Genomic DNA, 21662 nt, shown 5'->3' on the forward strand with positions numbered 1-21662 from the left:
GCTACATGATGGCTTCTCAGAACCCTGGTATGTTTGGTGTTAGAAAGGGGGGCTCTAGTTGGCAGAGGTATTCACACTTGTCCAAACAACAACCACAATCCTAGGAAGGGTAAGTCACACACAATCCAAATTATCTTGTACCCACCCTCTGGTAACTTGGCACTGAGCAGTTAGGCTTAACTTAGAAGGCAATGTGTAAAGTATTTAAGCAATAAATCATACAATAACACAGTGAAAACACCATAAAAATACACCACACGGATCTGGAAAAATATAAGATATTTATCTGGTTAAATTAAGGTAAAAATGATAAAGATTTAATAAGCACAAGGATATCAACAGTTATCTCTTGTTTGCACAAAGTACCTGGTTTGCGTGAAAAATAACACGCACAGAGACCACAGAGGAGGAGATGCGCGGAACAAATTTCTGATGTGGCACAGACGATACGTTTTCTTTCCACACTGTGAGAGGCTTTGCATCATTTTCCGACACGCAGTCTTGATTCTTCACTGCAATGCTGGGATCTTTTTGACACCCAGGGACGATGCGTGGAAATCCTGGACTTGTGGGATGAAGTCACAGGCGTGGCGTCGGTCCATAGGCGATGTGTCGAATTCTCTGTCGCATGGCAGGGGCTGCATTGATTCTTCACTCAGGAAGTCAGGCAGCGTTGTTCCGGTTTGGCTGTGCTTCGACCTGGTAGGGCTGTGCGTCGAATTTCCGGCTGCCAGGCAGGCGCTGCATCAATTCTTCACTCTGGAAGTCAGGCTCCATCGTTCCGGTTCTGCTGAAACGCAGATTTCTCGCTCGCACCGCGGTTGTGCATCATTTCTGGCAGGCTGAGCATCAATTTTCGGCGCACAAGGAGTTCCTTGAAGAGATGAAGTCTTTTTGGCCCTGAAACTTGGGAAAACAGGCGGCAAGCTCAATCCAAGCCCTTGGAGAGCACTTCTCAGCAAATTCAGAGGGCACCAGGGGAACAGCAGGGCAGCAGGCCTTCTCAGCAAAGCAGCATTCCAGATCAGTCCTTTGGGCAGCCTGGCAGTTCCTCTTGACAGGTTGCAGGTTCAGAAGTGTCTGATTTGGTGGGGTCAGGGACCCAGTTTATATACTCCAAAATGTCTTTGAAGTTGGGGAGACTTCAAAGAGTGGTTTTGAAGTGCACAAGGTCCCCTTTCAGTACAGGTCTGTCTGCCAGGGTCCAAGTAGGGGGTTTGGCAGTCCATTGTGTGAGGGCAGGCCACTTGCCTTTGAAATTGTTAAGTGTCAGGCCCTCTACCCTTCCAGCCCAGTAAGACCCATTCAGATTGCAGATGAGTGCCGTTGTGATTGAGTATCCTGTGTTTGTGGTTGTCTGGGTGAAATGCACAAGGAAGATGTCAACCAGCCCAGCCCGGACCTTGACTGGAGACAGGCTGTAAGGCACAGATGGATTTTAAGTGCAGAGAAATGTTCACTTTCTAAAAGTGGCATTTCTAAAATAATAATATAAAATTGAAACCCACCAATTAGCAGGATTTCCTATTACCATTCTGGCCAAACGAAATATGATCTGGTTACCCTTTCTGATCCGAATTTACCACTCAATCAGTATCGCCGTGGCAGGCCTGAGACATGGTTGAGGAGCTACTTGTGTGGGTGGCACAACCAATACTAGAGGCCCACTAGTAGCACTCTATTTACAGGCCCTGCACACATGTAGTGCACTGTACTAGGGACTTACAAGTAAATCAAATATGCCAATTGGGAATGAACCAATGTTACCATGTTTAAGAGAGAGAGCATATGCACTTTAGCACTGGGAGTCCTAAAACCAGCAAAAACAGTGTCAGAAAAGTGGAGGGAGGCAGGCACAAAGTTGGGGGATGACCACCCTAAGGCTGTCAGGTCTAACATTTGGTATCAAACATCTCATAATAATACACCCTCACTGACCCCAGTGATGGTTTTATTAAAAAATGCACACAGATGGCACCATGGAGGTGCCCCCTGAAAACCTACCAACTACTAGTGGGTTGACTAACTGGTCCTGACCAGTCTAGCCACCATAGATGTGTTTCTGTCCCCCCAAGGTCAAGGTGAGCCAGAACTCTTGAGGGCCTGAGACAAAAGCCTGCACTGGGGGGAAGCATTACCTCCTCTCCCAGGCAGGACGGACATTCCAGGGCAGGGAGCTTCAAAGGCGCCTTGCCGCCTTTATAATGCGACCCAGGACAACCACTGCACCTGTGACCCCTGACCCCAGCTGACTTGGGTCACTGGTGCCAACAACGTCTCCTGTCTTGTAAGAGCTCAGGTCCACCCTGGGTCCAACCCTGCCGGACTCCTTGATGATGCCTGCACCCTCAACACACAGGACCCCCTGACCGCGAGTGTTCCCGGACAAGAAAACCCAACACTTAAGCAGGAGAAGAGGACCAAATGTGCACCCACATCCACGAGCACCCCAAGTCTACTACTTACCTGCTTGTTTCCCCTGACTGGCTTCCTAGCCAGAGACTGTAGCCTGTTTGTCACGAGGTCCAATTTCAACAAAGAACCACATGGTACCTGATGCCTTCCTGCACCCAGCCACCCCATTGCCACCCAGTGTGACCTGTTGGTGTGGTTCTTATCAGTGCCCAGTACTTACCTTTGCTCCCCGAGATTGGCTTCATAAGTCGTTGTTAACCTTGCGTTTGGTGAACATTATTTTCCTCCACAGGATAACACTGAGAGAACTCAGAAAACTGCACTGTATTTCTGAAAATGCGAAGTATTTATGCTTAAAAATCTACTTACCTGATTACAAAGTTCTTGGGTATTTGAGTGTGTGTGTGTGTAATTTATTGCCTCGGAGTACAACAAATACTTAGCACTACCCTTTGATTAGCCTAACTGCTTCCCACACTACCAGAAATCGAGCATTAGTCCTATCTACTTTTGCCTCTGCAATACCAATTGGGGATCCAATTGACTCTCTGCATAGTGTACTTCATTTTAGGGCACTATAGAGAGAGTCAGCTTCCTACAGTGTATAAAGTAGGGACTTGAAAATTCCTGCCAATACTGATATTTTATTGAAACGTGTGATGTTAACAGTGTGTTATAGTCCATTGTCATTACTTACCTTCGGTAACACATTATCTGGTAGATAATCTTTCTAGCTGCAGATTTCTTTCCTCAGAACTCCCTGCCATCAGCTTCGAATCCGGAATTTTTCTGGTGAGCAGTACCCTGCACAAGCCGTCAAGCGGCTTTGCTCGGATCCGCAAGCGTCGTCCGGCTCCACGTGGCGTCATCAGCGCCGTCTGTGAAGTCACGGCCTTCTATATAGGCACCACGCCCGGCGCACGTACGTCAGTTCTTTTCCACAACATCCCACACCAGAAGCGCAGAGTCATGGAACAACCAACCTTTTTTTTTTTTTTTCCTGATTGTCTGAGCAAATTGACATGCCCTGGAGAAGGGGTAAAAATCTGAAAAAAACATAGTATTTATCCGCAGAGTGGGGAGGCCTGGGTGGGTGTAAGGAATCCGCAGATAGAGTCTCTACCAGATAATTTGCTACAGAAGGTAAGTAATTTGATCATCTGACAGATTTGTAGCTGCAGGTTCCCTACCTTAGAATAGATACCCAAGCTATAGCCTCCTGGCGGGTGGCTGCAAAGATATACTTCACACAAGGAAGTCCTGTAGGACCAAGCGAGCAAAATGCCCCTCTCTTCTCACATGGCTGTCCAGGCAGTAGGGTCTTGCAAACGTGTGCAAGGAAGCCCATGTTGTCACCTGGCAGAGGTCTAGTACCGGCATGCCTCGAGTTAACGCCATGGTGGCAGCTTTACCCCTTGTAGAGTGAGCTCTCAAGAGGCTGCTTCTTAGCCAATGCGTAGCAGAGCTTAATACAGAGAACTACCCAGCGCGAAATGGTTTGTTTCTGGACTGCCTGACCCTTCTTTGCTTCAGCGTACCAGTAGGAAAATGCCACTGTAGGCATGGTTACCCCCTAACTGTTTGCCTTTTGTTGATGCTAGTTATGATTCAAAGTGTGCTAGGACCCTGCTAACCAGGCCCCAGCACCAGTGTTCTTTCCCTAAACCTGCACCTTTGTCTCCACAAATGGCACAGCCCTGGGACACAGATAAGTCCCTTGTAAAAGGTACCCCTGGTTCCAAGGGCCCTGTGGCCAGGGAAGGTCTCTAAGGGCTGCAGCATGTATTATGCCACCCTGGGGACCCCTCACTCAGCACATGCACATTGCCTCACAGCTTGTGTGTGCTGGTGGGGAGAACATGAATAAGTCGACATGGCACTCCCCTCAGAGTGCCATGTCCCACCTCACACTGCCTGTGGCATAGGTAAATCACCCCTCTAGCAGGCCTCACAGCCCTAAGGCAGGGTGCACTATACCACAGGTGAGGGCATATGTGCATGAACACTATGCCCCTACAGTGTCTAAGCAAAACCTTAGACATTGTAAGTGCAGGGTAGCCATAAGGAGTATATGGTTTGGGAGTTTGTCAAACACAAACTCCACAGTTCCATAATGGCTACACTGAAATCTGGGAAGTTTGGTATCAAACTTCTCAGCACAATAAATGCATGCAGTGTGGGATTTATTGTAAACTACAACCAGAGGGCATCTTAGAGATTCCCCCTGAATACCAGTCCGACTCATAGTTCTAGGCTGACCAGTTTTTGCCAGCCTGCCACAACCAGATGAGTTTCTGGCCACATGGGGAGAGTGCCTTTGTCACTCTGGGGCAAGGAACAAAGCCTGTACTGGGTGGTGGTGCTTCCCACCTCCCCTGCAGGAACTGTAACACCTGGTGGTGATCCTCAAAGGATGTAAGGTGTTACAGCACCCTAGGGCATCCCAGCTAGTGGAGATACCCGCTCCTCCGGCCACTGCCCCCACTTTTGGCGGAAAGGCAGGAGAGGATAATGAGAAAAACATGGAGGAGTCACCTACCAGTCAGCCAGTCAGAGCAGCCCCTAAGGTGACCTGAGCTGAGGTGACCCCTGCCTTTAGAAATCCTCCATCTTGAGATTGGAGGATTCCCCCAACAGGATTAGGGATGTGCCCCCCTCCCCTCAGGGAGGAGGCCCAAAGAGGGTGTACCCACCCTCCAGGACAGTAGCCATTGGTTACTGGCCCACAGCCCCAGACCTAAACACACCCCTAAATTTAGTATTTAGGGGTGACCCTGAACCCAGAAAATCAGATTCCTGCAACCTACACAAAGAAGAAGGACTGCTGACCTGAAAGCCCCGCAGAGACGACGGAGACAACAACTGACTTGGCCCCAGCCCTGCCAGCCTGTCTCCAGATTCAAAGAACCTGCACAGCGACGCATCTGACAGGGACCAACAACCTCTGAGGACTCAGAGGACTGCCCTGAACCCGAAGGACCAAGCAACTCCCAAGAACAGCGGCACTGTTCAAAAACAGCAACAACTTTGCAACCTTCTAACAACTTTCAAAGAACTCTCCCTTCCCGCCAGAAGCGTGAGCCTTCACACTCTGCACCAGACTCCCCCAGCTCCTGCTCCAGAGAACAGCACTGCAGAGGGGACTCCCAGGCGACTGCGACGACATGAGTAACCTGAGTCGACCCCCCTGCACACCCCCCAGAGACGCTTGCAGACAGGCTCCAGAGGCGCTCCCTGACCGTGACTGCCTGGTAACAAGGAACCAAACACCTGGACCAACCACTGCACTCGCAGCACCCAAGACCGAGAGGAACCAACCTCCAGTGCAGGAGTGACCAGCAGCCCTCTTCCTAGCCCAGTCGGTGGCTGGCCCGAGAAGCCCCCCTGTGCCCTGCCTGCATCGCCTAGGTGACCCGCGGGTCCCTCCATTGCTTTCTATAGCAAACCCAACGCCTACTTTGCCTACTGCACCCGGCCGCCCCTGTGCCGCTGAGGGTGGATTTTGTGGGCTTGTTTGTGTCCCCCTAGTGCTCTACAAAACCTCCCTGTTCTGCTCCCCGAGGACGCAGGTACTTACCTGATAGCAGACTGGAACCAGAGCACCCCTGTTCTCCATAGGTGCCTATGTGTTTTGGGCCCTCCTTTGACCTCTGCACCTGACCAGCCCTGTGTTGCTGGTGTTGTGGCTTTGGGGTTGCCTTGAACCCCCAACGGTGGGCTGCCTATGCCCAGGAGACTGACTGTGTAAGTGCTTTACTAACCTGAGAAAACTAACCAAACTTACCTCCCCCAGGAACTGTTGATTTTGCAGTGTTCACTTTTAAAATAGCTTATTGCCATTTTAACCTGAACTGTGTTTACTACTGTTTTAAATCAAAGTTCTATACTTGCTTGTGTGAAGTATCTTGGATTTTTTGTACTTGCCTCAAATCTTGAATTTTGTGGTTCTAAAATAAATTAAGAAAAGATATTCTTCTATATAAAAACTATTGGCCTGGAGTTAAGTCTTTGAGTGTGTGTTCCTCATTTATTGCCTGTGTGTGAACAACAAATGCTTAACACTACCCTCTGATAAGCCTACTGCTGGACCTCACTACCACAAAATAGAGCATTAGAATTATCTAATTTTGCCAGCCACTATCAACCTCTAAGGGGAACCCTTGGACTCTGTCCACACTATTTCTCACTTTGAAATAGTACATACAGAGCCAACTTCCTACAGATTCCTTTTTTTTTTTTTTTTTTTTTTTAGATCAATGTGGGTTCAGTATCGATAACCACAGTTTGGGAAGCATATAAGGCTTTTATTCGTGGGAAATTGATTAGCTATGCAGGTTACAAGGCTAAGAGAACCAAAACACAGTAAGGACCCTGGAGGGTAAACTCCGCAGATTACAACCCTAGATGGACATCTCTAAGGGAGCAACAACACAAGTTGACTTACAGAACTGATCCAGGAAGTTAATAATTCATTCGAGGTTTTCTTGGAATCAACAGTGAGGAGCAAATGGGAAACTAGTAAACTAGCTCACTTTGAGTATGGCGAAGGATGTGGGAGGCTACAAGCTTGGAAAACCAGGTCTGACAATATTAGGAATACTATTAAAGGTATAGTGATGGCCGAGTCGGGTAGAGTGTCTTCAGAAGATCAAGATAGATATTGCAGTAGCGTTTGTTAAATCTTTCTCTGAATTATACAGGAAAGACATTGTGGCTTCGATGGAGGTGATTGAAAATTGGTTGAGGGGAGATATCCTCCCCAGGCTAGAACTAGATAATAATCAGGTTCTTAATCAATGTTTTCAATTCGGCGAGGTAGATTATGTTATTGTTTGGTTGGAAAATGGGTAGGTCCGGGTCCAGACGGAATACCAGCCGAAGTATACAAACTCCTGAAAGAAGAAATTGTGCCAGTTTTAACTAAGTTGATGAATTCGATATTCATACAGTCTACCCCGGTTTCGACTTCATGGAACAAAGCTATTATAACTTTAATATTAAAGCCACAGAAAGATGCTAGGAGATGTGAGTCGTACAGACCCATCTCATAGCTTAATAATGACTATAAAATCTTTACACATTTACTCGCCAGGAGACTAGATAATGTGATTGGTGACCTGGTTCACAACAACCAGAAAGGATTTATGAGAAATCAGCACTTTGGGGATCCGATTCATGATTTAGTTCCTGCAATTGACATTGCCACCACCAATAATACTCCTCTAACCATACTAACAATCGACGCCGCAAAGGCGTTTGATAAGGTGAGCTGGCTTTTCTTGCAGATAGTAATGGAACATAACAACTTAAGAGACAATTTCCTTAAGGCAATCAATGCTATTTATAAAGCACTTACAGCCAGGGTTCTGGTTAATGGTATCTTATCTCCACAGTTTAAAACTGAACAAGGAACACAACAGGGATGCCCTGTTTCTCCAATTTATTTCAATCTGTATATTAAACCTTTGGCTAGGAGAATTAGTCAGTATCAAGGCTGGGTTCTGAAGGAAGCCCTATATGCAAATGACCTCCTGGTTTATAGGCAGAATCCTCAAAGTTCATAGCAGGGTTTGGGGAAATATCGGGCTACTTAGTTAATACTGATAAATCTGAGGCAATGACCTGGGATGGTCCACAGGACAGTGTACTAGAGAAAGATGAAGTTCGTTATCTAGGGGTAAAAGTGGTCAAAAACTTGGCGGAGATGGCCCAGGTGAACTTTTTAAACCTTTTTAGGGAAACACAGAGGCTTCTCCTCCAATGGTCGCATTTGCAACTCTCTATTCTAGGTAGAACTAACTTAATAAAAATAGTGATACTGCCAAAATTCACTTTCATCTTTAATGCTCTCCCCTTATTTTGTTTTTAAGTTGACTGGCTATGGAAATTGCAGGGGGAAGTAGTTAGTTTCATCTGGTCATATAAAAATCAAAGAATAGCCTGGAAGAAACTGAGGAAGAAGAAGCTAGATGGGATGGAGGAATTGCACTACCAGATTTTTAGCTTTATTACTGGGCATTTCAACTGAAAAACATTAGACCACTATTCTCTAAAGAATACGAATCTCCCCGGTTGCGGGCACTAACAGGCAGCTTCGAGGAGTAGGGCACCTATTTTCTCTATAAATTCAGCCATCCTAGGCATTACAAAAAAGTAAGATTAAAAGTTCTTAATACTGCTTGTAGGATATGGTTTGCGGTGAGAATGAGATTGGGAAATCCGGATTACAGTGAGTTGGCTCCAATTTGGGATTCGCCTGGTACACCGATATGTCTACAAGATATGCAAGATACTCCTTTGAGAGAGGGAGGAATTGTACGATGGGGACAAGTAGTTAGCAGTGGCTCTGCGATCACATGGGAGTCCCTTTCCGATGCAAAATATGCTAAGTTATCCAGGTTTAAATATATACAAATTAAATACTGGGGACTAGGAGAGCCTGAGGTCGGGCTTGTCACGGATCGGGAACGTGAAATTATAGGTACCCAGAGGTTAAAGAAAGAAGTTTCAAGATGGTACTGGGTATTAACACAAGCAGAAGATGCCTCTCTTCCATTACCCATAGAGGACTGGAAATCTGATTTCCCAGCCCTTGACCTCCCTTATCTGTGGTAGGCATCTATGAATACACTTTGGTCTGTGGTGAAATCTGCCCCCTTCACTTTGTACAGGGCCTATTGGACTCTCAGAAGGCTAGCTAGAATAGGATTTCAAAGGAAGAGCAACTGCCCGAAGTGCGATTTAGAGGGTGCAGGTGTCCGGGAATTCAAACCTACTGGGAAAAAGTGGGCAAGATCATTTTATCCATCATAAATAGACAAGTAGAAATAAGCCTACCAATGATTGTATTTGGACTATATGAGGGTTTTGGAAGGAACATACATGATAAATTGGCAAAACCCCAGGCGCACCTTTTTTTTATTTGGTGTAGATAGCACGGTGGGAAATATGTATTAAGCGGATTTCGAGTTTTCACCCCCACTCATACTGACTGGCTATTGTCGGTGATGAGAATCTCTTATCTAGATTGTAGTAATGGCTAAGTTAAGTATCAGAGAATGTGGGAACCTTTTCTGGCTTTCTACAGAGCTAATTTTTCCCGTTTGTAGTCCGGGAGACATGTTTGAATAAACCTTTTGGCATTTGAATATGGTAAAAGTCCAATGATTATTAAGACGCAACAGAGAGGAGGAGGGGGTGTGGATTTGCTCTTACTCCCTCCCCCTCATATCTCCGCTCCACAGGTTGATGGAGGCTGCCCTTTTGGAGTCAACTCTTGGGTTAGGGATCTGACTAGAGTCGGGACACATTGCTGTTCCTCCTGTCTTTTGTTATAAATGAGGACTCCCAAACACACACAAAAAAAAAGGGTGCATAGCCTCGTAAAATTCTTTGATTTGAGCAGGGGTCGCTCTGGTCCCTTGAAAAGGAGGAATACGCGGAGTCGGCCCTGGCGATGGCTCCGCTGAGCCGCGCCCTGAATGTTGACGTTCCCTGGCCGCCTCGTCGGCCGACGGGTGTGGTGAAGTCGAACACCGCTTGGACTTCTTCTTTTTGTGCCTCTTACCTGAATGCCTCAAAGACCTTTAATGCGAGGAAGGTGACTTGGGGCTCGCGGAGCGGTGTCGTAACCTACTCCTAGAGCGGGACTGTCATCTCCTCGGAGTCGCGCTAACCAAAGATGGCTGCCGGGCCGCTAGAAGCTTGAGAGATCTCTCTCTCTCTCAAGGCCTTCAAAGCCATGGGCTGACAGTCGGAACACGACTTCGAATCGTGGTCCTCTTCAAGGCACCAGCGACACACCTGGTGTGGATCCGTAACCGACATGGTGCGATGACATGCACCACACGGTTTAAATCCAGTCTTTCTCAAAGACAGCACTCTGACAATTTGAAAAAATCTTAGACAAATATGTCGAGAAAAAAAAAAGGGCAGCTCTTTCCAGATCTGCGCTTAACTGACGTGGAAGGAAAATAACTGACATACGTGCACCGTGGTGGTACTTGTATAGAACGACTGTGATGTCACAGACTGCTCCAACGACGCTGACAAAGAAACACAGCGACGGACAACGCACACAGATCCGAACAACGCCACCCGACGGCGTGCACAGGGTACTGCTCAGCAGAAAAATTCCAGATTCGAAGCTGACACCAGGGAATTCTAAGGTAAAGAATCTTCAGCTAGAAGTCTCTTTCAGGTAATAATTTACTATTTGCAGGCTTAGCAGAACTCCAGGAGAACATTGCCAGTGGCACTTCAGGTCTTCCTCGGCATGTGGTCAGGACGAGGCAGATCTAGTGCATATGTCGCAACGTGTCCAGCTGCTGAGCACTACTGGCTGCTCATCTTCCGTAGGAGACTAATACTACGTGCGAAAAGCTGATAGTACTTTATGTAAATGCTCTATACAGTGTGGTGTCAGCTCAATTATTGACAGAATGTGGATTACAGGCTCAGCCATGATACTTTGAAGAACAAAGGAATTCCTTTGCGGACTGTTATTCGTATGAAAGAATCAGTGAACAAAGACAGATCTGCATCATTCCAACTAAATATGGACCACTTAAAGTAATTAAGGCAGAAGATTGTGTTTTCTGTTGTGTGTTTTCATATTTTCTGATTTCCCTGTTGACTACATGTACAGTAGACGTCTTTTTTTTTATTTATTTTTTAAATCTTTGTTGATTTAACATTTCGTAAATTGCTTTTCCTTATCTATATCAATGTATAGTCAAACTATGTAGAAAGGAGAAATACTTCATGAATACCCTAGGTACAGATCAAACTAGATCACCAAAAAAGACACAATCATGCTACTCGAATCACAGTTGAAGAAAATGTGAGATGTACCACTACCAAAATATACATGGAATTCTAAAATACCAACCTTTTTTCGTAGTTTCTGAATGCGATTTATCACCTCACGTGCAACTCCTTCATCAACCATGGACTGGTCTGGAGTGACATCCAGCAGAACCAGAACCTGAAAAAGAGGAAGGAAAAATAAAGTTGTAAAGTCCATTAACACTATTTTACACATACTCTAATAGAGTTGCATAACCTGCAATCTCTAAAATGTATGTTATCTCATTTTGAGATAGAAGCACAGAACAGATATTAGTCACTTAAAGGATCCTTGTAATTATAACATTTTCTGAACTCAGATGCTGACGGGACACCGAAATAGCAGTATGCTATAATCCTGGAAAAATGTAAGCAAACAACAAAGCTTAAATGATTTATTTTCATTCCGATAATGCCTTTAAACCAAAGAGACTTTTCTGAAAAGCAAGATGTTAGTGTTAGCATTTTCTGACCTCTTGATGCATGAGGCTGTATGGGATGATTCTAAAGATATGTATCAGCAACTTATGAACTAGGGGCCAAACTGTCCTACCAACCTTAAAAAGATTAGTTTAAAGTTCCAGCTTCCTTTGTCTGTCCTTCCCAAATGAGAAGTACAGTCCTCCATTATGAGCAGCTTCACATGAAGAAAGAAGATGAATGAGACTCTTGAAAATCTCCTACTTATATTGCTGATGAACACCAAGACAAAGGGGGTCATTCTAACTCTGGCGGGTGGCGGAGGCCGCCCGCCAGAGTTCCCCCCTCCAGAATACCGCACCACGGTCAGAAGACCGCTGCGGTTATTCTGTGTTTCCCGCTGGGCTGGCGGGCGACCGCCAGGAGGCCGCCCGCCAGCCCAGCAGGAAACCCCTTCCCACGAGGAAGCCGGCTCCGAATGGAGCCGGCGGAGTGGGGAGGTGCGACGGGTGCAGTTGCACCCGTTGCGAATTTCAGTGTCTGCTGAGCAGACACTGAAATTCTTTGTGGGGCCCTCTTACGGCGGCCCCACGACACCCCATACCGCCAGGAACAGGATGGCGGTATGGGGTGTCTGAATCCCCATGGGGGCGCAGCAAGCTGCGCCGCCATGGAGGATTCAGCAGGGCAGCGGAAAACCGGCGGGAAACCGCCGGTTTTCCTGTTCTGACCGCGGCCAAACCGCCGCGGTCAGAATGCCCTGCGGGGCACCGCCAGCCTGTTGGCGGTGCTCCCGCCGACCCTGGCCCCGGCGGTCAAGGACCACCGGGGTCAGAATGACCCCCAAAGTGACAGCTGTGAGAAAAGTAGGGCATCAGATTAGGGCTCTTCTGTGTAATTTTTATGTATCTCACAGCATATTCATCAAATGGCACCACTTGACCCCAAGGACACAGTGCACCACCTTGACATCGCCACAAATAGGGATTGCTGTACTAAAGCAACACATAGCAGCCCACACCATTCTGATGTCCGGCAGTGTGTGGCCCAGCTCAGGACAGGCATAATGGGCGATACACACCACTCAAACTTGACCTGCATGACTACCAAGACCAAGAATGGAAGTGATATAGAACTGTGAGAGCTGAAGTATGTATGCTGTAGCTGCATCATTAAGCATTTCAATCTACAAAGCGAAATTCTATCTGAGGCATGACTAGATGAGTGTAGCTGTGGACGTAAAACAAGCAATTAGGATTTGTGCAGCCAAATGATGCACCATTTTTGTTGCAATTGAGTACTTAATAGCACTTAATTATATGGAGATAATGCAATGGTGTTTGCAGGAAAGCACCCTTTTTGACATGGTTAACCCCACTTTTTGCCTGGTTTCTAATGTGGCTTTGACTGTAAGTGCACTGGGTCACTCCTAACCAGGCCTCCAGTGTCGGATCTCTCTCCCGAAAACTGAACAGTTATTTTGCACAACTGGCAAACTCTTTACCTATCACTGTAAGTCCTTAGTAATTGGTACCCCTGGTACCTTGGGCATGGGGTGCTAAGGAAGGTCTCTGAGGGCTGCAGCACCAGTTGTGCTACCCCAGGGACCCCTCACCTAACCCGCAAAGTGCTGCCAGTGCGTGTGCTGGTGCAGGCTAACTTAAAAACATGACATGCCGCACACACCCTCTTTGCCAGATCCCCCATCACTCCAAGTGCCAGGTGAAAGTCACATCTAAGGTAGGGTGAGGGTGCATCAAGGGACATGTGAAGGCATACATGCATTAACAGATATGCCCCTGCTAGGTCTTTGTCTATTTTGAGACATAGTAAGTGAACAGGGAAGCCACTTTTCATGCACGTGCTGGACACTGGTCATCATGAGTTCCCCAGCTCAATGATGGCTTGTCTGAGTCCTGGGATGTTTGGTACAAAACATCTCAGAATACTAAACTCTCACTGATCCCAGTGATAGATTTATAAATAAATGCACACAGAGGGCACCTTAGAGGTGCTCCCTGAAAACCTACCAACTACTAGTGTGTGGACTGACTGGACCTGACCAGTTCAGCCACCACAGACACGTTTCTCGTCCCCACAAGGTGACAGCCAGCGCTCTCAAGGGCATGAGACAAAAGTCTGCACTGGGTGGAGGAATTACCAACACACCCAGGCAGAATGCATTCCAGGGCGTGAAGCTTCAAAGGACTTACCGCCTTTGTAATGCAACCCAGGTCTCTCCAAATGGTGGAGATGACCAACCCCCCTGTCCTGATCCCACATTTGGCAGCAGCACAAGTGGGAAAATTATGCAGATTAGGAGTAGTTCCCACTTCATGCCCATCCCATCGGTAGACGAGCTGAAGTGGGCACTACTTTTTAAAATCCTCAATCTTGTTTGGAAGGAATTAGGCACAGTGGAAGTGGTCATGGGAAGGGTGTAGTCACCCTAAAGGTGAGCATCCAATTGGCTACCACCTGGCATGCCCTCTAACACCCCGAAATTGAGAAAGTAGGTGCCACCTATGACCCCTAGAACTCAGCTCCTGATGACCTACGGAGACAAGGACAAAGAAGAGTTGCACCTGCAGAAGAGGAAAAGAAGAAGCAACTGCCTACTGACCTCAAAAGCCTCTGCCCAAGAAGCCACCTCGTCCAGCCTTCAACAAAGACTCAAGTCTCCTATAAGCAGCAATCCTGATCTGCAACATGAAACTCCAAGCAAAAGACTCTGCACCTGCTGGAACCCCAAAGACCCGACACGAGAAGTGACCAGTGCACCCGATGTCCATGACCCAGGATGAAGCCAACCAACAGTACCAATGAAGGTCCCCAGCTGCCCAGAAAGCGAATCCAGTGTGGTCTCACCCATCTTGGGCTCACTCAAAATACCTGTAGCCTCTGCATGCAGGCCCCCTCTCCAGCAGCCTTGTGGTGAGGGGAAACCAGACGCCTCCAACAACTGCACCCATCACCCCTGACCCCATCTGAGGTGGGTCACTGGTGCTAACGACAGCCCCTGGCTCCTAAGAGCTCAAGTCCACCCTGGGTACACCTCTGCCGGACTCCTCAACGCCTGCAGCCTCAACACACCTGACCCCCTGACTGAGTGCTCATGGATGAGACAACCAGACACCTAAAGACACCCCTGTATCTGGAGCCTCAAGACACCTGACTGAGTGCTCAGACGAAACAACCCAATGCCTAAAGACACCCTGTGTCCTACGTCCCCAAGCAGTCCAAGTCTACTATCTACCTGCTTATTGTCCCTGATTGGCTTCCTAGCCAGAGTCTGCAGCCTGTTTGTCACAAGGTCCAACTCCCATAGAGAACCACTGGGCACCTGACTCCTAACTGCATCTCTGCATCTCTGTACCTGGCTGCCCCAGTGCTGCCTGGTGTGACCTGTTGGTATGGTTCTGATTCATGCCCAGTACTTACCTCTGCTTCCTGAGCTCGACCTCATAAGTCGTTGTTAACCCCGTGGTTGCTGAACACTGTTTTTCCTCCATAGGACAACATTGGGAGAACTCTGAAAATTGTACTAAGAGTTGATTTCTGAAACTGCAAAGTATTTATGATTAAACGTCTTCTGACCGATTACCAAGTTCTTGGGTTTGAAACATATATAAAAAGAATTGTTATTTTTCCAAACTGGTCTCAGATTTATTCTTTGAGTGTGTAACTCATTTATTGCCGCTGTGAGTACAAAAAATGCTGAGCAGCACCCTCTCATAAGCCTAACTGCTCGACCACACTACCACAAAAAAGCACATTAGTCCTATCTACTTTTGCCTCTGCAAAACCAATTGGTGATCCACTGGACTAACTGCAAAGTTTAATTCATGTTGGTGCACTATATAGAGAGCCAGCTACCTACAGTGTTCTATTTTTGTTGCTGAAAAACCAGTCTTGGAGCAACAGTATGTATTCCTCTTTACACCTGTAATGGTATTTGTGTTTTGACCACTGACTCCACGTTGTACTTAGCCTAGCAGCACACCGTCACACTGGTGACCACGAGCTTCATTTTGACTATTTACTTTATTTTATGTTTAACTTAGCGCTAGCCACTGCCACGTTAGAGGTGCAGATGTGCAGAAGCTGCAAGTATTTTTCTACGCACATGGTTATGCAATGTATTTTTAGCTCATGTTTTCACTTTGCGTGTTTTTTCTCACCAAGGGCTAAAGCATAACATGGGCAAGTTAGAGCGATAAGGATGTGCTAGGGTGATGTATATGGTACGGCAGGGAACGGTTTGGTTTTGAAGGAGCACCTTGGGATCCTGGCCAGTTCCAATGTGTTCCTGTCAAAACTGACCTGAAGTAGCCAGCATTTTTTAACAACTACTTACGGAGCGGGAGGGGTTTTCTAGAAATCTCCTCTCTGGCTTGTTTAAGGTATATAAGAGCCCGAAACCGGACTGACCATGAAGTGCAGACCTCTGGCAGGATCGGGATGCCGATGCCTGTTATCTTTCCCGGGAGGGTAGATCTCTTTCTCTTCACTGTCGATCTTGGGGTCAATGACCTGTTGCTGGCAGGAAAAAGATGAGGCGATTCAACTGTGCCCCATGGTGATGAATTTTGAACTCTTATTATCTGCTCTGCATTGTGCATGAATATATCCGTGTACACACACACACACACACACACACACACAGAAAATGTCACTTACCCAGTGTACATCTATTTGTGGCAAGTGGTGCTGCAGGGCTCGGAGTGTTATAAGTTGTTTTTCTTTGAAGAAGTCTTTTCGGATTCACAGGATCGAGTGACTACTCCTCTCGGTTTCAGTGCGCATGGGCATTGACTCCATTGTTAGATTGTTTTCCCACAAAGGGTGAAGGAAGGAGTGATAGAGTTTAGGATTACAAAGAGATGTCCATGCAAATGTAAATGTATACACATATGTACAGATGTAAAACTTAAACGACTACAGGCTTCCGGGGAGGAGGGAGGGTGCATGTGAATCTGCAGCACCACATGCCACGAACAGATGTACACTGGGTAAGTGACATTTTCCGTTCAATGGCATGTGTAGCTGCAGATACACATGCTATGCATAGACTAGAAAGCAGTTAGTCCTGCCAAAAAGCGGTGGCTAGCCTGCAGGAGTTGAAGTTGTTTGAAATAATGTCCTTAAGACAGCCTGGCCTACAGTGGCTCGTTGCTGTGAGAAAACATCAACACAGTAGTGTTTTGTAAATGTATGGGGAGTTGACCATGTGGCTGATTTACATATATCAACCATTGGTATGCTTCCTAAAAATGCCATTGACGCACCTTTCTTTCTTGTAGAATGTGCTGTGGGAGTGATCAAAAGTTGACTTTTTGCTTAGATATAGCATGTTTGTATGCATCTAACAATCCATCTTGCTAAACCTTGTTTTTATATAGGATTGCCTTTATGTGGTTGTTGGAAAGCAACAAAAAGTTGCTTTGTTTTCCTAAAATCTTTAGTTCTGTCTATTTAGTACATAAGAGCTCTTTTGAGATCTAGGGTATATAGAGCTCTTTCTGCCACAGACTCTGGCTGTGGAAAGAAGACTGGCAATTCTACTGTTTGGTTGATGTGAAATGGAGATACTACTTTTGGTAGAAATTTTGGATTTGTTCTGAGTATAACTTTATGTTTGCGCACTTGGAAAAAAGGTTCTTCAAGAGTGAATGCTTGTATTTCACTAACTTCTTAAAGAAGTAACAGATACAAGGAAGGCGACCTTACATGTTAAAAACTGGATTTGACAAGAGTGCATGGGTTCAAAAGGTGGTCCCATGAGTCTGGTAAGTATGATATTTAAATTCCACAATGGAACAGGTGGTGTTCTAGGTGGAATAATGTGTTTTAATCCTTCCATGAAGGCTTCATTAACAGGAACTCTGAATAGAGAAGTATGTTGAATAGTCTAAGTATGCAGATACTGCGTAAGCTGTATCTTGATGGATGAGAAAGCCACATTTCATTTTTGCAAATGAAGTAAATAGCATACAATATCTTGTATAGATGCTGTAAGTTTATAGATGCTGATCAGTGTTTTTAGACTGACAGTAGTAGACAAATCTTTTCCACTTGTTTGCGTAGCATTGTCTCTTAGTAGGTTTACATGCATGTTTAATTACTTCCATACATTCTGCCGGAAGTTTTAGGTAACCAAATTCTATGACTTCAGGAGCCAAATCGCTAGATATAGAGTATTGGGGTTTGGGTCCCTGATTTGACCTTTGTTCTGTGTTAACAAGTCTGGTCTGTTTGGGAGTTTGGTATGAGGTAATACAGACAGATCTAGGAGTGTTGTGTACCAATGTTGGCGTGCCCATGTTGGTGCTATGAGTATCATGGTGAGTGACATTTGACGTAGTTTGCTGACTAGAAAGGGAAGGAGTGGGAGAGGGATAAAAGCGTAAGCAAATATCCCTGACCAATTGATCCATAGATCATGGCCCTTGGATAGGGGATGTGGGTGTCTGGATGCGAAGTTTTGTCATTTTGCGTTTGCTTGTTGCGAATAGATCTATGTCTGGTGTTTCACACCTTTGAAAGTACTTTTGAAGTACTTGGGGCTGAATCTTCCATTCGTGTGTTTGTTGGTGGTTCTGCTTAGGAGATATGCCAGCTGATTGTCTATCCCTGGAATATATTGTGCTAGTAAATGAATTTGATTGTGAATTGCCCATTTCCAAATTGTTTGGGCTAGAACGGACAGTTGAGATGAATGTGTCCCGCCATGTTTGTTGAGATAATACATGGTTGTCATGTGGTCTGTTTTTATGAGAACATTCTTCTGTTTGAGAAGAGGTTGAAACACTTTCAGGGCAAGAAACACAGCTAATAATTCTAAGTGGTTTATGTGTAGATGTTTCTGTTTGACATCCCATTGCCCTTGAATGGTCTGATTGTTTGGGTGAGCTTCCCAACCGATCATTGATGCGTCTGTTGGGATTATGGTCTGATGCACAGGGTCTTGAAATGACCACCCCTTCATTAGATTGCTGAAATTCCACCATTGAAGGGACACACGTGTTTGGCGGTCCATCAACACTAGATCTTGAAGTTGACCATATGCTTGTGACCACTGTTGTGAGAGACACTGTTGTAAGGGCATCATGTTTAGTCTTTCATGTGGGACCATAGTTGTGAAAGATGCCATCACTCGTAGAATCTTCATGATAAATCTCACAGTGTATTGTTGATTTGGCTGTATGAGTGGTATGAGATTTTGGAAAGCTTGTATCCTTTGTATATTTGGATAAGCTAGGAATAGTTGAGTATTTAGGATAGCACCTAGGTAAGGTTGTACCTGTGCTGGTTGAAGGTGTGACTTTTGGTAGTTTAGAGTGAACCCTATGGTGTGCAAGGTTTCTAGCACATAACAAGTGTGTTGTTGGCATTGTGTAAAATTGCTTGATTTTATTAGCCAATCATCTAGATATGGAAAGACATGGATGTGTTGTCTTTTTAAGTAGGCTGCTACTACTGCTTGACACTTTGTGAACACTCTTGGAGCTGTTGTTATGCCAGATGGCAACACTTTCAACTGGTAGTGTTTTCGTGCTATGACAAACCTGAGGTATTTATGTGAGCTGAATGGATGGGTATGTGGAAATACGCATCTTTGAGGTCTAGAGCAGTCATGTAATCTTGTTTTTGTAGTAGTGGAATAACATCTTGCAGAGTTACCATGTGAAAATGCTCTGACAGGATGTAAAGATTGAGGGGCCCGAGGTCCAAGATGGGCCTGAGGGTGCAGTCTTTTTTGGGACTCAGGAAGTATAGTGAGTATACTCCTGTTCCTAGTTGAGAATGTAGAACTAATTTGATTGATTGTTTTATAGTAGAGATTGTACCTCTTGTAACAGCAGCCATGCATGTATTCTTATTGTGATGGCAGTATTCACACTCCTTGCAGCTATATCAGCAGCATCGAGGGCAGATCTTATTTGATTATTGCTGATAGCTTGTCCCTCTTCCACCACTTCTTGTGCTCTTTTTTGGTGCTCCTTTGGATTTCGTCCCAATGGGCCCTGTCATACCTGGCTAGAAGTGCCTGAGAATTTGCAATTCTCCACTGATTTGCTGCTTGTGTGGCAACCCTTTTCCCAGCTGCATCACATTTTCTACTCTCCTTATCAGGAGGCGGTGTGTCTCCTGATGACTGGCTGCTTGCCCTTTTTGTTGCCGCACTGACTACTACTGAGTCTGGAGGGACCTGATGAGTGATGTCATTTGGGTCAGTAGGGGCAGCCTTATACTTTTTATCAATTCTAGGGGTGATGATCCTAGCTTTGACAGGTTCATTAAAAATTTGGTCTGCATGTTTAACCATTCCTGGTGACATTGGGAGACAATGGTACCTGGAATGAGTAGAAGACAGTGTATTAAATAAAAAGTCTTCTTCTAATGGCTTAGAATGAATGGTTACTCCATATTAAGCTGCTGCCCTAGATATTATTTCGGTGTATGCAGTGGTGTCTTCTGGAGGAGAAGGTTTTGATGGATAAATGTCTGGATCATTGTCCGGGATGGAATCAGGGTCACAGAGGTCCCATGGGTCTGCTGTATCTCCATGTGAGTATAAAGAAGATGTTGGGGGAAGGCAGTGGTGATGGGCTATTCTGAGGTGAGAAAGGGAGCTGTGGAGATTGAGGAGGAGAAGGTTGAAGAGGAATTGTCTTCTTTTGTTTTTGCACCTTCGCTGGCGGTTGCACAGAGTCTAGTTCCTCTTGAAAAGCCAGCTTTCTTTTGTTTTTTAAAGGAGATGCAGTAATGATTCTTCATGTCTCCTTATGAATATGGATTCTGGACTGTCTCTCATCCATAACCTGTAATATTGGTTCAATCTCAGGCTCTTCTTCAGAAGTCTTATGAGATTCCATGATTGGCCTCGCAATCTGTTTTCATTTTTTGGAAAGTCCTTGTTCCTCTGTATATGAGGATTTTTTCAGCTCCGAGGTGTGTAGCTTTTTCAGTCCCAAAAAAGTAGTTGGAGGTCTTGGCTCCGAAGTTGATTGCTGAATTTTCGACTCCGAGGAATGGGGTCTTTTACTGGAGTCTGAAGTGGTGCTTTTAGCGGATTTGCTCGACTCCGAAGTGGACGGAGGAGTGGCCTTTTTCGGCGCCGACCCCGAAGGACTGTCGCCAACAGTCTTTTTTCAGGCCGAACCTTGGCCTTCCGGCAGTGGGTTATCCAAGGCCTTTGAATGTTTTTTGTGCAGGGGTGTAGGGGCAGACGTACTCACATGCTGGCCAGCTGTGATGGGTCTGTCGTCTTCCGATTCCTGTTTGGAGTCTGTGCCTCGGATGGAGACTGCTGTCTGCACCTGCTTTTCCTCCATGACGTTGAGATGTTCACTGCTTTTCGACGCCATTACAAGTCTTCGGGCCCTGCGATCTCCCAGGGTCTTCTTTGACCAAAATGATCGACAGGCCTCACACTCTTCCTCCCGATGGTCTGGAGAAAGGCACAAATTACAAACCAAGTGTTGGTCTGTATAGGGGTACTTTGCATGGCACCGAGGACAGAATCGGAATGGAGCCCGAAGGGCAAAAATTAAGGTTCCAACTGTAATACCAGTTCAATGCTAGATGGGAAACGCGATTGAAACAATACTGACGAGTAAGAAGGTTTTCTGAGGTTTTCCAAATCGAAATCTTGGAGGGATAGGAAACACGTCCGAACCTGACCGCGGAAAGAAAACTATCTAACAATGGAGACTATGCCCATGCGCACTGAAACCGAGAGGAGTCACCACTCGATCCTGTGACTCCGAAAAGACTTCTTTGAAGAAAAACAACTTGTAACACTCAGATTCCAACTCTAGATGTCGGAAGAGATATGCATAGCATGTGTATCTGCAGCTACACATACCATCGAACATATAGTTAATGTTTATAGATTGAAGTAGAGAATTCTTTGTACAAGATTGTCATTTCAGTGCTGGGCACATTTTTGAACAGGCACTTTCAGTTGTACTGAC

General features: G+C 45.9%; 1 protein-coding gene across 1 annotated transcript in view; it reads right to left on the reverse strand.

Moving 5' to 3' along the window:
* The window catches only part of IARS1 (isoleucyl-tRNA synthetase 1), a 703557-nt gene that overhangs the window by 151648 nt on the left and 530247 nt on the right, over positions 1–21662 (reverse strand). The window contains exon 28 of the mRNA XM_069206674.1: positions 11306–11401. Coding sequence (XP_069062775.1) covers positions 11306–11401 — 96 coding nt within the window. The remainder of the gene's footprint in view (positions 1–11305; positions 11402–21662) is intronic.

The sequence above is a fragment of the Pleurodeles waltl genome, chromosome 9 (genome assembly GCF_031143425.1).
Source record: "Pleurodeles waltl isolate 20211129_DDA chromosome 9, aPleWal1.hap1.20221129, whole genome shotgun sequence".
Lineage (NCBI taxonomy): Eukaryota > Metazoa > Chordata > Amphibia > Caudata > Salamandridae > Pleurodeles > Pleurodeles waltl.